The 19,917-nt window shown below is 42.9% G+C and overlaps 1 protein-coding gene across 1 annotated transcript in view; it reads right to left on the bottom strand.

Moving 5' to 3' along the window:
- The window catches only part of Snupn (snurportin 1), a 34,880-nt gene extending 15,606 nt beyond the window's left edge, over positions 1-19,274 (bottom strand). Inside the window, exons 1-3 of the mRNA XM_021172367.2 lie at positions 19,236-19,274; positions 12,150-12,312; positions 6,097-6,244 (exon numbers count right to left, since the gene is read on the bottom strand). Coding sequence (XP_021028026.1) covers positions 6,097-6,244; positions 12,150-12,307 — 306 coding nt within the window. The 5' untranslated portion in view covers positions 12,308-12,312; positions 19,236-19,274. The remainder of the gene's footprint in view (positions 1-6,096; positions 6,245-12,149; positions 12,313-19,235) is intronic.
- Between the last annotated feature and the right edge of the window lie 643 nt (positions 19,275-19,917).

The raw sequence follows: 19,917 nt of genomic DNA, 5'->3' as shown, positions 1-19,917 counted from the left end.
AGCAAGATAACTGAGTGGGTAAAGACAATTGCCACCAGGCTGATAACCCAAATTCAGTATCTGGGAATCACACGGTGGAAGAGAAGAACAGACTCCCATAGGTTTTTCTTTGACCTTCACACACATGCCACGACAGATGCATCCTCACACATTCCTATTGCTAGTGCTGTGATAAAGCACCAGGACCAAAAGCAACTTAGAAGGAAGGGCTTATTTCACTGATAATTCCACTGAGTAAGTCAGGGCAGGAACTCAAAGTAGGGTAGGAACCTGGAGGCAGACACTGATGCAGAGGTAATGGAGGATGCTGCTTCCTCACTTGCTTTTCATAGCTTGCCCAGCCTGATTCCTTATAGCACCCTGGACCACCTGCCCAGGAGTTGCATTGCCCATATCAGTCATCCATCAAAAAGGTGCTCTACAGCCGTGCCTACAAGCCAAGCCTATGGAGGCATTTTCTCAACTAAGGGCCCTTCCTCCCAGATGAGCTAGCTTCTGTCAAATTGATATAAAAACTAGTCAACATACACATGGACACATTCAAATAAATAAATAAAATGTTAAAAAATAAAATAAAATATAACATTGCTTCATACTGGCTTATCCTGAAATTCCTTTCTGAGACAAAGTCAACAATCTGGTTTTACTAGAGTGGAGTTCTAAAAAGGACTCCTCAGGCAGCTGGGGCAGCAGGGAACTACATCCCTAGCTTGCTGAATCACCACTGACAGGGTCCAAATCCCCCCCCAAATCAAGTGGGGCTGGGATACAGCCCAGTGGGGAACGCTTGCCTGTCAAAGTCTATAGAGTTGGGTTCAATTCCCAGCACTGCTAAAGGTGAAAGGGCAGGAGAAGGGAGGACAGAAGGGTAGGAAATCAGGGCTAAAGTGCTTGCTGTGCAAACCAGTGAGGAAAAAGCCACTGCAAGTTGTCTTGCCACATGTGCACACTTGTGCACACATACTACTAATAATAAATGAAATATTCTTGAACTTAAAGAAAATAAATGGTAAAGGATAGAACAGACATTTTTCTAAAGAGTATATATAAATGGTTAGTATATTAAAATCCACCCTACACACACACACACATCATACACACACACACACACACACACATAAAACCATGGTAGCATCATTCATAATCATCAAAAAGTAGAAGAAACACAAAAAGCCATTAATTGAAGGATGAGTAAATATGTCCTGTTAATGGAATATTGACAATAAACACACAGAATGATAAATACTGTAACATAAATGAACTATGAAAATCTTATGCTCACTGAAAGAAGACAATCACAAAAGGCCACAGTTATCCAGAATAGGCTCGTTGATAGATGTAGACAGATTTTGTAAAAGGAAAATGGAAAATAGTGGAGAATGACTGGTAAAGGATAGAACAGAGCCGGGCGTGGTGGTGCACACCTTTAATCCCAGCACTCGGGAGGCAGAGGCAGGCAGATTTCTGAGTTCGAGGCCAGCCTGGTCTACAGAGTGAGTTCCAGGACAGCCAAGGCTACACAGAGAAACCCTGTCTCAAAAAACCAAAAAAAAGGGATAGAACAGACATTTTTCTAAAGAGTATATATAAATGTTTTATTATATATATTTATATATAATATAAATTATATTATTATATATATATATTGTATATAAATTATATATTATATATACATATATGTACATATAATATATAAATGTATGTGTTTTAATATATAATATATGTATATAATATATACACTTTATTATATATTTATAAATAATATTTATTATATATAATATATTGTATATATATAAAATGACTATTGGAATAACATTTTTGTATACTGTGTGAAGGTGTCTCTGTCCTTCCCCCACCTAAGGAATTCCCTGACTGTTTTTAATAAAGAGCTGATGGCCAATAGCTGGGAAGGAAACAGTAGGGGGGACTTCCAGACAGAGAGAGGGGCTGTGGGAAGAATCAGGCTCAGAGAGACTAACTACAAAGCTGTGGAAGAAGCCAGACATATGAAACTGAGGAGAGGTAATCAGCCATGTAGCAGAACGTAGATTCGTATAAGCGGGATAACTGAGTTATGAGCTAGTTGGGAACAAATGACTATGGAGTATTTGTAAGTATGTGTGTGTTGGTGATAAAACTATTCTAGAATTAGCTAACTGCAGTAAAGCGCACTTAGAACTCTACACTTGGAAGTAAAAATTTAAAGGATCTGGAATTCAAGATCATCCTTGGCTATATACCAACTTAAAGGCCAGCCTGGGCTACTGTCTCAAATAAAAAGTGAGCCACCAGAACAAGACAATAGGAACTGATTGCTGGTGCTAGAGAGACGGCTCAGTGGTTAAGAGTGCTTGTTGCTCTACCAGAAGAAGAGAATCCAGTTTCCAACACCCATGTCCCAATGACTCATAACAACCCATAGCTCTAGCTTCAGATGATCAGATATCCTCTTTTGGCAGCTGTGGTCACCCCTGATATGTATATACATATGCATGCAGGCAAGCATGCATGTGCACACAAATACACACAAACTCAAATAAATAAATATAAATAAAATGAATCTTAAAAAAGACATTACTGCTAAAGATAATACAGTCTTAGTTATAAGATAATAGAAGAATCAACTTGGAGCTAAGATAGAAGCTTCCTCCCTTCTGGCTAGCTTTCATAGTACCAGAAGCCGCTATACAGACTACTGGAAGAGAAAAGATATCAATGGTCTCACTCAGCTATGGAAGACAAATTTAGCCCTGCCCAGTACATGGCTCCATGCATAGAGTCATCTACAGTAAACCAAACTAAATCACACAGGGTGGAATTCCCCACCAGCCTCTGAAAACTTATAATGCCCAAATATTCCAGTTCTGGGGATTTCTCTACAGGCACTCTCTCCCCTTCAAGGCCTACATCATGCTGTCCATGGTTGCTAATCTCTCACTCTTTTACTTAAAGCTATCTTGTTTAATAAATCTCCTTTCCAGGTTTATGTCTTTGGAGTTTTGTTTTGTTTTGTTTGAGGCAATATTTCACTATGTAACCCTGGCTGGTCTACAACTCGATGTGAAAACTAGACTGGCTTTGAATTCCCAGAGATTTGCCTCCCTCTGCTTCCCATCCTGGGAGAAAACAAAGGCACTATATACCTGCCTCCTTCCCCAGCTTTAAAGAAAAGCCTCTTTTCCCCTTCAAGGCCCTGTCCTGTTGCCTCTGATATGATGAACTACCCTTTTGAGGCTTTCCAACTTCAAGGTCCAATCATGGCCCCTTGACTCTCTTCAGAGAGAATGACGGTACTGAGAATAAGTGACAGTCAAACACTCAGTCCTAAATAAGACATTTATACCTCCCCATCTAAGGCTTAGGGAACATCTTGGAAGAGGAAATGGAATGTATGGAGAAGAGCTATAAAATGCTTTCTTCTCCTCCATCTTCTAGTCATGATTCAACCATTGCAATCATGAACTCATAGCAACTACAGTTTCTTACACTGGGCCTACAAAGACTGGCCTTGTCAAGAAGGCCTACACCTCCCTGCTGAACTAGAGGCTACAGATAATTCTGGGAGGGGGGAATCAATGTTTTCAGATGCACATCCACAAATGAGCATCAGGCTCCAATGCATAGGTTTAAATCCAGACAACACGGATGGCCCTGGTTAAATGCAGCAGGCCACAAAACAAAAGGACATGGATTTGGGAAAGGGAATTGAAGGAAGAAGGGGAGTTGTAGGGTGAAAGGGATAGAAGACAAGGTACAGGCTGAGTGAGCATTATATACATATATGAGATTGTAAACAAATTAATGTGGCCAATAAAAATACTGCAAACAGAAAGATCATGTCCTAGAATTGAATAATGGTGATAGTTACACAGTCTTCTCTCTCTTGAAATTGAATTTCATACTGTAGATCAGGCTGATCTGGAATTTATTATGTAGCTTTGGCTGGCCTTGGACCCTTGGCAATCCATGGTCAAAGCCTTGCCTCTCAACTAAATGCTGGGATTTACAGGTAGGAGCAACCACACCTGGCTCAGGAATTGTTTTCTTTTCTTTTTTGTTCTTTCTTTTTAATATTTTTTTATGTGCATTAGTATTCTGCCTTCATGACTGTGTGAGGGTGACAGATCTTGGAGTAAAGGACAGTTGTGAGCTCCTATGTAGGGCTAGGAATTGAACCCAGGTCCTCTGGAAGAGCAGTCAGCGCTCTCAACCCCTGAGTCATCACTCTAGCCCTGAAATTTATTTTCTTTTTTTTTAGATTTATTTATTTATTATATGTAAGTACACTGTAGCTGTCTTCAGACACTCCAGAAGAGGGAGTCAGATCTCATTACAGATGGTTGTGAGCCACCATGTGGTTGCTGGGATTTGAACTCCACACCTTCGGAAGAGCAGTCGGGTGCTCTTACCTACTGAGCCATCTCACCAGCCCCGAAATTTATTTTCTTATAGCAAAAGTTATATTCATGCTTATTCTAAGAGTATAGGGGCTATTTATGATCCATGTCTATATCACAGTGAAGCCTGGTAGCAAGTCCTTCTATGTTCCTGAACTGAATTGTATAATGCACAAGAATCATGAGTTCAAAGCCAACCTGAGCTGTATAGCCAAACCTTGTCACAAGTACACAAAACTGAAGTGTAGTTTGTCATAGAAGGCATCATCTGTACTATATTTGGAAGAGGAAAACAGGTAAACAGGTATTTCTAAATTCTGAAAGCAACAAGATACTACAAAGTAGTACGTGGGGCTGGTGAGATGGCTCAGTGGGTAAGAGCACCCGACTGGTCTTCCGAAGGTCCAGAGTTCAAATCCCAGCAACCACATGGTGGCTCACAACCATCCGTAACGAGATCTGGCGCCCTCTTCTGGAGTGTCTGAAGACAGCTACAGTGTGCTTATGTATAATAAATAAATAAATCTTTAAAAAAAAAAAAAAGTAGTACGTTACATCGGGAAAGACTGCTGCTTAATTAAACGCAGACCCAGACCTTTTCTTCTTTGGGGACAGTCTCTTTCCTGTTTCCCCTGGAGCACCATCAGCCACAATAGAGCATTTATTTGAGTGTGGCATAGTGATTGGCTGTTTCACAGTTCACCATTAGTCAACTGGTTGTTCTGCACAGGATCTCTTTATTTAAGGTAATTAAGTCATTAAGATGTACTTCCTGCCTGCTAATGCCTCAGTATGCAGTGTCAAGACTGGCCTCCTAATACTCTAGGTAGGAAAGACTACTAACCAAGGGATGAGGACACTAGGGTAGTGGATAGGCCTCACCCAAGCCAACTACGAAATGACTAGTTACACACATTTTAATCCCAGCATGGGAGGCAGAGGCAGGTTGATCTCTGAGTTCAAAACTAACTTGTCGACATGTGAGTTCTAATTCCAGGATAGCCAAGACCCTGTCTTACAAAAAATACATGGAAGGCCAGATATGATGGTGGGTGCCTGTAATTACAACAAAAGAAGGGACTGCTATAAGTTCAAGGCCAGCCAGGACTACACTGAAAGCCCCTATCTCAAAAAAATGACAAAAGACAAAGAGTCTGGGACTCTAGTTCAATAGTGACAGAACATTTGCCTAGCACATGCGAAGCCCTGGACTGTATGTGTTCCCTGCCCAAAAGAATGAAGGATGATGATGAGAACTGGGATGTGTTACTAGTGTAGGAGGAGCTCAGGAGCTTTCTGTAGCAAGCTGACAGCCTCTGGTAACAGCATGGGCTCGCTGGGCTAATAACTCCAAACCCCTAGCCACAGACTTGAGCAGTGGGTTTTCTTTGGTTTTGTTTTGTTTGGTTTGGTTTGTTCTGTTTTAGACAAAGTCCTGGCTGTCCTAGAATTCATTATGTAGATTAGGCTGGCCTCAAACTCATAGAAATCCACTTGCCTCTGCCTCCCAAATGCTGAGATTAAAAGCATAATACACCGCTAGGTCCAGCTTCATCAGTGCTTCCAAGTCACCACCATTCTCCCTTCAAATACCCCAGAGTCCTTACTCACTAGGCTTGCCAGCCCTCTTCTTATAGCAGCATGTATTTTGGTGGTTTGACTGCATGTGGAAGGAAGGTGCACGCTCTGGACCACTCACTTGATTAGCATAGCGTTTTGGTAACTTCTTGCCAGGGTCTATGTCCATTTCCTCTTCATCTTTCTTGTTTTCCTCTTCCCCACTCTCCATACCTGTCCAGTCATCTTCAGCCAGTCTTCTGGCATGGTTCACATAATCCAACCGCTTGCTGGAAGAGAAAAAGATAGGATCAGGTCTATACATACCATAAAAAGATATCCTACAGTGTGACTCACTCAATTCAATGATGACAAATTTAGATACTGGTGTGGGTAAGAAAACACGGAATTTCCTTTGCCAAGGTGAACTAGTAACTGTCTCCTCATCATTCCTAATCAGGAAACTCCCTCTGAACACACGCAGCCTTCCTCAGTTTCTTAAGAATGTTCAAAGTAAGCCGGGCGTGGTGGCGCACGCCTTTAATCCCAGCACTCGGGAGGCAGAGGCAGGCGGATTTCTGAGTTCGAGGCCACAATGGTCTACAAAGTGAGTGCCAGGACAGCCAGGGCTACACAGAGAAACCCTGTCACGAAAAACCTAAAAAAAAAAAAAAAAAAAAAAAAAAAAGAATGTTCAAAGTAAAATATTTATTCTTAAAGGAATTTCCATGAGTCGCTAGCTGGATGTGCTGAACCCACATTAGCCCACTGCACTCCAGATGAGAAGTAACGTTTCCTGCCTGGCACACCCATCAAAGGCTCCAGAGACAGGAAGGAGGAGACACTAAATGCAGGGAGAAGTCCAAAAGAAGAACATCTTCTGGGACTTTCCACACCAGACAGCATGCTGACAAAACAAGTAAACGAACCCCTCAGAACTCAGCCTTTCCTTGTTTGACCTTCAAAAGAGGTCTCTTGGCTTAAGACTTGACATCTACCCTGGTATAGTGCACTCATCCTTGATCCCAGCCCTGGGAAGGAAGAGGCAGGTAGGTGTACCTCTGAGAGTTCGAGGCCAACCTGGTCTACAGAGTGGGTTCTAGGAGAGTTACATGGTGAGAGCCCTGTCTTTAAGGAAAAAAAGAAAGAAAAAGGTCACCAACTTTAACTCTCCTTTTCTTTTCTCTTTTTCCTTCTACTTCCACTTCACCCCACAGTGGAACCCCAGCAGTGGAATTTAAACTTAGAGCCTTGTGCTAAGGCCTTTGAGGCTGGCTCTGTACCAAGAAGAAGCTGTGTATCCCCCATCCTCTCTCAGCTTTTATTTAGTTATTTATTAGGTCCGGTTTCACTCACTTGCCCAGAGCGACCTGTAGCCAAGGCAGGTCTGAACTCCTCTGCTCTCCAGCTACTGCTTTTTGTTTTCTTTTCTTTTCTTTCTTTCTTTCTTTCTTTTTTTTTTTTTTTTTTTTTGAGACAAGGTCTCACTATGTATTTCTGGCTATCCCGGAACTTATAATGTAGACCAGGCTGGCATGGAACTCACAGAGGTCCTCCCACCTCTGACTACTGACTGCTAGGCTGACAGGCATGCATCACAATACCCAAGCTTTTGTTTTGCTCAGACAGGCTATCCTAAGTTACAGATTCCCTATTAGCCCAGGATGACACTTTCTCTGTGTGTGTGTGTATGTGCATGTGTGTGCAATTGCCTATGGAGGCCAGAAGAGGGCAACAGATCCAATAGATCAGTGGTTCTCAACCTATGTGTGGCCATGATCCCTTTGAGAGGTTGAATGACCCTTCCACAAGAGTCACCAAAGACCATCAGAAAACACAGATATTTACTCTATGATCAATAATATTAGCAAAATTACAGTTATGAAGTAGCAACAAAAATAATTTTATGTATTAAAGAGTCATAACATTAGGAAGGTTGAGAACCACTGTTCTAGATGTGAGAGTTACAGGTGACTGTGACCCATCTGACATTGGTGCTAGAAACTGGACTTGGGTCCTCTGTAAAAACAGCAAGCACTGTAAATAATCTCTCCAGTCCTGACATTTAACTTCACCTCTACCTTTCCTTTCCAGCTGGGTTGTAGATGTACATCAACATGCCCAGTTCTATATATTAAAAACAGCATATTCAGGCCAGAGAGATAGCTCAGTGGTTAAGAGCACTGACTGCTCTTCCATAGGTCTTGAGTTCAATTCCCAGAAACTACACGGGGCTCACAACCATCTGTAATGGGATCTGATGCCCTCTTCTGGTGTGTCTAAAGACAGCGACAGAGTATTCAAATACATAAAATAAATTTAAAAATAAAACAAAACAGCATATTCTAGCAAATTGGGGAAACTGAAGAAAAAGAAAAATTTCAAAACTAATTGTTACAGATTAATTTGGAATATAATGTATTTTACAATTTCCACAAAGCTAAGGCAAAAAAATCAGACATTAGGGGCTAGAGAGATGGCTCAGTGGTTTATAACACTGGCAGCTATTTCAGAGGTCCTGAGTTTAATTCCCAGCAACTACATGGTGGCTCACAACCATCTATCTTGGGATCTGATACCCTCTTCTGGTATGCAGGTATACATGCAGATAGACCACTCAGATACATAAAATAAATTTTAAAATCTAAAAAAAAAAAAAACCACAACAGACACTAAAACCAACATGGCTTCCTTTTGTGTGTGTGTGAGCACATGTATATATATGCATGTGTGTATGTATGTGTGTGTGTGTGTGTGTGCGCACGTGCACACGTGCGTGCACAGATACAGCATAGCACGTGTATGGAAGTCAGAGGGCAACTTGAAGAAGTTGGTTCTCTCCTTCCTTCACATGGGTACCAGAGATTGAAATCAGGCATTCCGGTTTGCAGTAAGCATCTTTACCCATGGTGGTAACTCAGTTGGTTTTCTTTCTTTTTCTTTATTATTTGTTTTTTTAATTAGAACAAGTCTCAATATAAACTGACCTGGCACTCACTGCATGGACCAATTTGACCCTGAACTCACAGGATTTGCCTGCCTTTGTCTCTTGAGTACTAGTATCAAAGGTATGTACTACCATGCTCGGCTAAGCCTCTGCTCTTCTCTTCTCTTCTCTTCTCTTCTCTTCTCTTCTCTTCTCTTCTCTTCTCTCCTCTCTCCCTCCTCTCTCCTCTTCCTTTCTTTCTTAGGATTTATTTATAGCCCGACAGTGGTGGCGCACGCCTTTAATCCCAGCACTTGGGAGGCAGAGGCAGAGGCAGAGGCAGAGGCAGAGGCAGAGGCAGAGGCAGAGGCAGAGGCAGAGGCAGAGGCAGAGGCAGAGGCAGAGGCAGAGGCAGAGGCAGAGGCAGAGGCAGAGGCAGGTGGATTTCTGACTTCGAGGCCAGCCTGGTTTACAGAGTGAGTTCCAGGACAGCCAGGGCTACACAGAGAAACCTTGTCTCAAAAAACCAAAAACCAAAAACCAAAAAACCCCCCAAAAAAAACCAAAACCAAAACCCCCCCCAAAAAAAAAATTTATTTATTCTATTTATATGAGTACACTGTAGCTGTTTTCAGAAACACACCAGAAGAGTGCTTTAAATCCCATTACAGATGGTTGTGAGCCACCATATGGTTGCTGGGAATTGAACTCAGGACCTCTGCAAGAGTGTGCTCTTAATTGCTGAGCCATCTCTCCAGCCCCGGCTTTTTTCCCTTAATGCACATGTTCACATACATTCCCACAAAGCTGCTTGTTAGTAAGGACATATGAAAAAGAACAATGGCCTTTATTTAAGAATGAAAAAAACTACCGGGCAGTGGTGGTGCATCTTTAATCCCAGCACTTGGGAGGCAGGTAGATTTCTGAGTTCAAGGCCAGCAGGACAGCCAGGGCTACACAGAGAAATCCTGTCTTGGGGAAGAAAAAAAAAAAAGGAATATTTGTATGTATACAGAAGGACTGTAGTTACCTTCAATCCATCTTTGTAACCATATAGGAAAATAACTTCCCAGGTGCCAGCACCAGGGGACTGGGTGGCTACATTATGAACCACTTATTTAATGGAATACCTGGCACCATTAAAAGAAATGATGTGTCTAGGGACATAGTTCAGTTAGTAGACGGCTTGCCTAAAATACATGAGGCACTGTGTTTGATCTCCAACACTGCAAAAACTAGACATCATAGAGCATACTTGTAATCCCAGCATGCAAGGTAGATAATTTTAATTCTAGCCTAGGTTTACATAAGATCCCATCTGTCTTTGTGTGTATACACACAAGTGTGTCTAGATGAATGTGTATGTGTGCAGATGCGTGGGGGGTTGTGTGTGAATGAGTAAATGTGTAGGCTGAAGGCTGCTGTCCGGAGTGTCTCTCCTTCCTTTTTTTGAAACAGTGTCTTGTTGAGGTTAGAGGTTGCTGTATCAGCTAGACTGGTTGGCCAGGAAGATTCAGGGAGCACCAATCTCTGCTCTACACAGTACTCAATCTGTAGATGCTCACTGCCATAATCATGTTTGTTTTTGTTTTTTGTTTTCCAAGACAAGGTTTCTTTGTGTAGCCCTGGCTGTCCTGGAACTCACTTTGTAGACCAGGCTGGCCTCGAACTGAGAAATCCACCTGCCTCTGCCTCCCAAGTGCTGGGATTAAACATAATCATGTTTTACTTGGAACCTGGGAATGTAAATTGAGGTCCTTATATAAGAACTTTATATACTGAGTCTTCTCTCAAGCCCTGAGACTTATTTCAAATAAATAAGAGAAGAACAAGAGACTATTAATCAAACTTGCAGATATAGTAGGTGCAGTATACTGCTAACTGAATGTATTAAATGACTACATTTTATCTATTTATTTTGTGTGCAAGACTTTGTGTGTATGTGTGTAGGCACATACATGTGCCATGGGCACATAAGGAAGTCAGAGGATAACTTGTAAGGAATCAGTTTTCTCCTTCAACCACGTGGGTCCTTGGGATGGGACTCAGACCAACAGGCTGGGCAGCTGGTATCTTTACCTATTCAGATAAGTCATTGGCCTGAATTGTTTAATTGATAAAATAAAAGTTGTATATAAATAGACACTTCTATCTGTACAAGACAGCTTTGCAAGGGTACATGAGGAACTAGTAATTCAAAGGAGGAACTAGACCAGGAAGGAGTTTTTCCCATATACTTTTCCATGTATTTTGAGCCATATGAATGTGTTACCTATTTGAAAATAATAAATTACAATTGAAAACAAGGAATAAACTGGTCAGTGGTGGCACATGACTTTAATTCCAGCACTTGGGAGGCAGAGGCAGGTGGATTTCTAAGTTCAAGGCCAGCCTGGTCTACAGAGTAAGTTCCAGGACAGCCAGGGCTACACAAAGAAACCCTGTCTCGAAAAAACAAAAACAAAAACAAAAAAAAAAAAAAGGAAAAAGAAAAGGAAAGGAGAGGTGAGTGGACAGAAGAAAGGAAGGAGAAAAGAGTGAACTGGGATGAGATGGGATTATGATCAGCAAACAAGTCAGAACTCAGAGGAACTATCTGTTAAACTCATCTACTGACATAGCACCTCACAAAGTCCAGCCTAGATGCAAGTGGTACAGCTGTGGCTAGCTTCTCCTCATTCCCAGTTCCTTCATTTCTGACCCCCAAAAAGGATAAGATACATTGAGAACAAAGGACAGGCCTTCAGAGAGGGCAACCTAAAACATGCCTATCTTGATTTATTCCTATTTGTTCATTTTGGCATTTAGAGTTAAGTATATGGGAACCATTTCTGCTGATTATCTATGGAATGAACTTGAATTCCCAAGGGTACTACAGAAACATCTGAGCTGAAGGCAGATGGGAAGCGCATACCAAGACCATCATCACAATGAGTGAGCCTCCACACATGAGCAACCCAGGGGATGGGGGAGGGGAAGTCTAGGCTTGGCCTTCCTAAGCCTCTAAACTGCAAAGTTGAGTACTGTTGCCAGAAACAGAAAATGTTAACCATATGACTGAGTTGTGCTTCAAAAGCTCAGTTTTTCTCTCCTTATTTTCCTAAAATGTAGGGACAAAAGATAATTAATTACCTGTGACAGAATTTACCCACCCGACCTTGTGGACAGGAAATGACCTTCTTCTGTGAAGGGGGTTCTAAGGAGACAAGTCTAGCTGCCTGCGACTGATTCCCAGCCCCCAGCATATGGCCAGCCAAGAGCACCCTTACGATTTCTGCAGCTCCAGTAGCTGGCGCCGCCGCTCACTCTGCTCCAAGGAACTGTACTTGGACTTGTACTGACACAGGCGTGGGTGGGGGGCAGCTGTGCTGTTCAGTTCTTGAGACACAGAGAAGCTACTAGCCAGGGCCTGGCTCAGTTCTTCCATCTTCCCTATAAAGTAAACATAAAGAAAATGGCTTATTAATTCACTTCATCCCAGGATGACAGGCAGTTATGATGTAATTAAAAAACAAGAAACAAAACAAAACACCAAAAAAAAAAAAAAAAACTCACTTAACCAAAAATTAGTTGTTTTTGTGGCGGGAAGGAGTTATACATTAGTAATGATAATGTTATTTTCTACCAGTTCTTCAATAAAGGTAAACAGCTGAGAGAATAAAGCCATTCTTTGGTTGACTCTTTTTCTACTTCAGACACCCCTGACATCCAGTGATGTGACTGAACACCTTAATTTTCCCCCTAAAGAGCCATCACTTGATAACAAGCATAACTCTGATGAAAACATCTTGTGATTTCATTTTGAGACAGAGACTCACCATGTAACCCTGGCTGCCTTCAACCTCACAGAGCCTGCCTCTGCCCCCAGTGCTGGGATTAAAGATATAATCTTTTTTTAAAAAGGAAAAAAAGAAAAGAAAAGAAATGAGCTAGGAGCCAGGTATGGTGCCTAACCCCTCTAATCCCAACACTTGAAAGACAGAAGCAGGTGGATCTGTGTAATTTATAAATTTGATGTTATTCCCATGAAAATTCGCCTCAAATTCCAATAAAACTATTTACAGAACTAGAAAAAATTTCAAAATTCTATATAAACACAAGACCTTAATTTTAAAAATTGAAATGTTGGGGCTGGTGAGATGGCTCAGTGGGTAAGAGCACCCGACTGTTCTTCCAAAGGTCCAGAGTTCAAATCCCAGCAACCACATGGTGTCTAACAACCATCCGTAACGAGATCTGGCGCCCTCTTCTGGAGTGTCTGAAGACAGCTACAGTGTACTTACATATAATAAATAAATAAATCTTTAAAAAAAAAATTGAAATGTTGAAACTCCTAGAGGAAAACATAGGGAATATACTTCAAGTTCTATTTATAAGCAACAACTTTCTGAACAGGAGCACAGGAAATAATGAAGAGTCAGCAAGTGGAACTACATGAAATTAAAAACCATATGAAACTCAGCAGAGTGAAAAGTCAACCTATAGAACAGAAGAGAAACCTTAGTGCATATATAAAGAACTAAAAAAATTAACCACCTGGGCAGTTTGTATGTGCTCGCCCCAGGGAGTGGCTCGAGTAGAGGAGTTGGAGAGACCTTGTTGGAGTAGGTGTGTCACTGTGGGTGTGGGCTTTAAAACCCTCTACCTCACTCAGAAGGGTAATGCCAGCTTAGGCAACAGAGCAAAAAACTTTCACACATACCTAAAATAAAAATAGCCTAGAGTGGCAAAGCGTGGTGGCACACACCCTTAATCCCAGCACTCGGGAGGCAGAGGCAGGCAGATTTCTGAGTTTGAGGCCAGCCTGGTCTACAGAGTGAGTTCCCGGGCAGCCAGGGATACACAGAGAAACCCTGTCTCGAAAAAACAAAAAACAAAAACAAAAAACAAACAAACAAAAAAACCACCACCAACAACAAAAATCTCTATCTAGCTGCCTAGAAATCATATTCTGCTAGCAGCCTGTAGATGAATTTGTAGAACTCTCAGCTCCTGTACCATGCCTGCCTGGATGTTGCCATGTTTCTTACTTGATGATAATGGACTGAACCTCTGAACCTGTAAACCAGCCCCAATTTAATGTTGTCCTTATAAGAGTTGCCTTGAGCCGGGCGTGGTGGCGCATGCCTTTAATCCCAGCACTCGGGAGGCAGAGGCAGGCGGATTTCTGAGTTCGAGGCCACCCTGGTCTACAAAGTGAGTGCCAGGACAGCCAGGGCTACACAGAGAAACCCTGTCTCGAAAAACCAAAAAAAAAAAAAAAAAAAAAAAGAGTTGCCTTGGCCATGGTGTCTGTTCACAGCAGTAAAACCCTAATTAAGACACCATCTACCCAAAATGGACAAATCTCTCCCAATGAATTCATGACCTAATGAAATGGATAGTACTCAAAAGAAGAAACACAAATAGCCAATTAATACTTTTTCACATATTCAGCAGGGGCCAGTGTGATGGTCCAGAGGGTAAAGGCATTTGCTGCCAAGTCTGAGGAACGAAGTCTGATCCCTAGGATCCACATGGTGAGAGAAGAATCAGTCCCCAAGAGTTGTCCACTGGCCTCCACATACAGCTATAGCTGCACACCAACCCACAAGTAAGTACGTGTAAATTCTAATGATGGTCAACATCCTAAGTCATCAGGAAAATATAAATTAAAACCACTTTGAGGGGCTGGAGATAAGGCTCAGGGAGTCAGAGCACTTGCCCTTGCAGAGGTCTCAGGGTCAGTTCACAGCACCCACATGGTCATTCTTAATCTTTTGTAACTCCGGGTCTGGCCTCTTCTGATCTCCATGGATATAAGGCAACACATACATGCAGGCAAGTGCTCATACAAATAAAAAAATAAAATTTTAATTAAAAAACACTTTGATGGGACTGGAGAGATGGCTAAGCGGTTACAGTTAAGAGCACTGACTGCTCTTCCAGAGGTCCTGAGTTCAATTCCCAGCAACCACACAGTGGCTCACAATCATCTGTAATGAGATCTGGTGCCCTCTTCTGGTGTGTCTGAAGACAGATATAGTGTACTCATGTACATAAAACAAATAAATATATTTTAAAAAAACCCAACACTTTGATATTTCATCTCAGCACAATCAGAATAGCTATCACAAACAAAACAAATAACAAATACTGGAGAGGATTGCGGAAATATGAATTTATAATTATGATGGTGGCAGTATAGGACTGCTTAGCTATTATGGAAATCAGTATAGATATTTCTAAAAAAATTTTTAAATAAAGCTATATAAATGACTCAGCAATACCATTTGTGCTGGCTAATTTTATGACAACTATGACAAAAACCAGAGTCATCTTGGAACAAAGAACATCAATTAAAAAAAAAAATGTCCCACCAGGCGTGGTGGCGCACGCCTTTAATCCCAGCACTCGGGAGGCAGAGGCAGGCGGATTTCTGAGTTCGAGGCCAGCATGGTCTACAAAGTGAGTTCCAGGACAGCCAGGGCTATACAGAGAAACCGTGTCTTGAAAAACCAAAAAAAAAAAAAAAAAAAAAAAAAAAAGTCCCATGAGCTGGAGAGTCAGCTCAGCAGTTAAGAGCACTTTCTGCTCTTGTAGGAGACCTGGATTTAACTGACAGCTCACCACAGCCTGTAACTCCCAGTTCCAGGGCTCAATGGCTCCTTCTGAATTCCAAGGTCTCCTACACTCACTTGCTGCAGAAACATACACTTAGACAAACATATACACATACAGATATAAATGAATAAATAAATAATTTAAAAAGGAAAGAAGGGCTGGAGAGATGGCTCAGTGGTTAAGAGCACTGACTGCTCTTCCAGAGGTCCTGGGTTCAATTCCCAGCAACCACATGAGGGTTCATAACCATCTGTAATGGGGTCTGAAGAGAGCAATGGTGTACTCATATACATAAAATAAACAAATAAATCTAAAAAATTGTTTAAAAATATTTTTTAGAAAGAAAGAACCAAGGCCAGGCATGGTGACACATGTGGCCTTAATTCCAGCACTTAGGAGACAGAGGCAAATCCAGTTTACATAGAGTTCCAGGACAGCTGGGGCAACATTTCAAAAAAAAACAAATAAAAGGAAAGTGTCCCCACCAGGCTGGCCTGTAAGCAAGCTTGTGGTACATTTTCCCCAATTAATTAATGTATTTATTCATTTTACATCCTGATTACAACACCCTCCCACCCTCCCAGTCCTCCCTCCCCTTCTCCCCTGAGAATGGAAAGTCCCCCTAGGTACCAACCTACCCTGGCACTTCAAGTCACTGCAGGACTAGGCACATCCTATCCTACCAAAGCCAGACAAGGGAGCCCAGTTAGGGGAAAGGATCCATAGGCAGGCAACAGTCAGAGGACCCACATAAAAAACAAGCTGCACATCTGCTATGTATGGGGGGGGGGGGCTAGGTCCAGCCAAGGGTCCGGGTTAATTGACTCTACTGGTCTTCTTATGGAGTCCCCATCCCCTCCTGGTTCTTCAATCCTCCTCCCCAACTCTTCCACAAGACTTCTCAAGCTCTGTCTAATGTTTGGTTGTGGTACTTTTCTTGATTGATGAATGATGTGGGAAGACCCAGTCCACTATGGGCAGTGCCCTTGGGCAGGTGATCCTTCGTGCTATAAGAAAGCAGGCTGAGGGCTGGTGAGATGGCTCAGCGGGTAAGAGCACCCGACTGCTCTTCCAAAGGTCCTGAGTTCAAATCCCAGCAACCACATGGTGGCTCACAACCATCCGTAACAAAAATCTGATGCCCTCTTCTGGAGTATCTGAAGACAGCTACAGTGTACTTACATATAATAAATAAATAAATCTTAAAAAAAAAAAAAAAAAGAAAGAAAGAAAGCAGGCTGAGTAAGCCATGAAAAGCAGGCCAATGAGGAAAATTCCTCTATAGCCTCTGCATCAGTTTCTGCCTCCAAGTTACTGCCCTCACTCCCTCAGTGACAGACTGTTAGCTGGAATTGTAAACCCTTTTCTCTTTAAGTTGATTTTGGTTATAGTGTTTTATTATAGAAATAAAAAGCTAACTAAGGCCGGGTGTGGTGGCGCATGCCTTTAATCCCAGCACCCGGGAAGCAGAGGCAGGCGGATTTCTGAGTTCGAGGCCAGCCTGGTCTACAAAGTGAGTTCCAGGACAGCCAGGGCTACACAGAGAAACCCTGTCTTGAAAAACCAAAAAAAAAAAAAAAAAAAAAGTAAATGAAGAAAATATCTAATAAAAAAATGTGGGGGAAAAAAGATGTTAAAAAAAAAAAACAGGGGTTGGGGGAGAACATATGTGACAGGAGAGCAAAAAGAAGGCTGGGAGAAAGGTACAACAGGGAGAACACAATGACTAAAACGGTGGTCGCCAGGTACAGAAGCACATTCACATAACCACAGCACCCGGAAGGATCACTGCAAACTGAAGGCCAGGCTGGTTTAGATAATGAGCTCCAAGTCAGTCAGGAATACATCAGAGAGACCGTGTTCTCAAACAACAAAAATGTGGTGATTCACACCTATAATATCATAACCTCACTGCACAGGGTGAGGAATGAGGGTGACAAGGCCTGGATGGGCCACAGAGTAAGCTCACAACCAACCTGCTAGCCTGGCAAGACCTTAATTACCTCAGAAAGAAAAGAAAACAGGTTGGAACCAGGCTCACCAATACCTAAAACCCCAGCACTGGGGGGATCATGGAGGATGGCAGGAAAGGAGGACCAGCAATTCAAAGTCAGTCTCGGATTCTTAGGGAGTTCTAGATATGTGTGGGTCTATTGAGACCCTGTCTCAAAACAAACCAAAACAAACAAACAAAAAAAAACAGGCTGGAGAAATGGCTCAGGGGCTAGGAGCACTTGCCCCTCCTCCTGAGAAATTAGGTTCTATCCCCAGCACCAACACAGTGGCTCACAACAAATCTGGTACTCTCTTCTGGCCTCTGTGAGCACCAGACAAGCACATGGTACACATACATGTAGTGAGGCACATAATAAACTAAATCGTTTTTTAAAGGGGGTAGCTGGAATTATAACTCAATAGAGGAGTGTTTCCATTGCACGTGTGATGTCCCGAGGTCCAATTCCCAGTTCTGCAATCCAGCCCGTCAATGTAGCTAAGCAGCTGGCTTTGTAGCCCAGTGACAGTGCTTGGTTATGATTGATTTGGGGATGGAGTGAGGTTAGTAAACATCTTAACCATTCAAATATACAGTTCTGCAGCGGGAAGTATCTTTACACTGTTATCAACTGTTTCCATCTTGCAAGGCTGGGTAGGTCAGGACGGGACAGGGTGGAAGGGTACTGGAGAGATGGTTCAGCCATTAGGCTAAGAGTACTGATTATTCTTCCAGAGGACCTGGGTTCCACGTGGTGATCCATGACCACCTGTAAACCAATTCCAAGGAACTAACTGGAACTCTCTTCTGACTTTCTTCCCAGCACTACACCCATGTGGTGCGCAGACATGTAGGCAAAACACACATACACATATGCATACAGGAAAATAAACAAATAAAAGAACAAAGGATGGTGCTATACCTCACTTGGTAAAGTACTTGCCAAGTGCGCACCATATTTGCACCAAGCCTTGGGTCTGAAACCCAGAAGAAAAAGAAGAAAGCTGCATTCATATATCCTAAGACATTAAAAATACTTTTTTTTTTTTTTCTGTTTTGTTTTGTTTTCCGGACAGGTTTTCTGTGTAACATCCCTGGCTGTCCTGGAACTCTCCTTGTAGTCCAGGCTGGCCTCGAACTCATAGAGATCTGACTGCCTTCTGAGCGCTGAGATTAAAGGTGTGCAACCACCACACCCGGCTAATACTTTATAAGAATATTTGTTAAAAGTGACTATTATCAGTGTGGATTTAAGGTGTGCATCAGAGTGTCTGTAAAATAACCGGGAGTATTCAGTAGATAATTACTGAGCTTCCCCATCAAGGTATCCTGAATAGTATGCCATAGAAATGATCCCTAACAGGACCCTACGTGGCATACACCTGCAATGGCAGCAAGACAGGAGGCCGAGGAAAGAAGCGAACTAACTCCTAAGTGTCAGGCTCACTCAAGCCTCTTCTCCAGCCCAATAGATGCTCCCACCGCACGTCCGTGAACTCTGCCGCCCTCCCCGCCACTGTCTCTCTAGCAATGGAGTCGTCTGTCTTTCGGTTACAGAATTCTCCCTGCCACACATTAATGTTCCTCATGAGTTTGAGCCAGACAGCCTGGAATACAACGACAAAAATATGGCCAAGTCCAAGTCCCCCAAGACTGGCCGCCTCCCCAGGTAACGGCTGCGAAGCCAGTCCTGGGTCATCAGAAGAAGTTTGAGCTTGTGGCTGAGAGAGAACGCCAAAGTAGATAGGGCCAGACTTACCGCACCTCCGTACCACTCGCGCACGCCGCCAGTGCCTGTGCCGACTGACCAATTAGGTGCCTTAGCGGAGCTAGGCACGCCCCGCTCAAGCTTGCACGCGAACTTCCGGCTCCGCCTACCGTGGTGCATCTTGGGAGTTGAGTCGGGCAGGCCATTACTTCCGCCCTGAGCTGAGCGACTCTTCTCGCCAGGGAGGGGCTTCCAGGTTTGCTTTAGAGTTTTTTTGGGATTCTAGCGAGATTGTCCGCGATACGGAGCCTTCAGTACTGATCGCAAACTTGTCCCGGATCCTTTCACCGACAAAACCGTGACTTCGTGGCCGCCACCTCTCCGGGTGTGCAAACTCGAGAGTTGCACTGACAGCCCTTTTGTCTTGTTTGTGCGATTTTCTGAATCGCTTTCAGGTTTCGAGCTAATAAACGTTCCTTCCCTTCCTTCCTTTCTTTCTATAGCCCTGGCTGTCCTGGAACTCACTTTGTAGACCAGGCTGGCCTCGAACTCAAAAATCCGCCTGCCTCTGCCTCCCGAGTGCTGGGATTAAAGGCGTGCGCCACGCCGCTAGCCCTTTCTAACACGATGCGGAAAGGGACCTGGCTCGATTCCTGATAGGTAGCGTTCAGCATTTGAGTGCAGCACTTAGTCCGGTGTGAAAGTGGTTACATGAGTGGACCAAGTGCTCGAG

Source organism: Mus caroli, unplaced genomic scaffold (assembly GCF_978045245.1).
Source record: "Mus caroli unplaced genomic scaffold, Mus_caroli_1 scaffold_11, whole genome shotgun sequence".
Taxonomy (NCBI): domain Eukaryota; kingdom Metazoa; phylum Chordata; class Mammalia; order Rodentia; family Muridae; genus Mus; species Mus caroli.
This window is presented reverse-complemented; position numbering and strand designations above follow the sequence as displayed.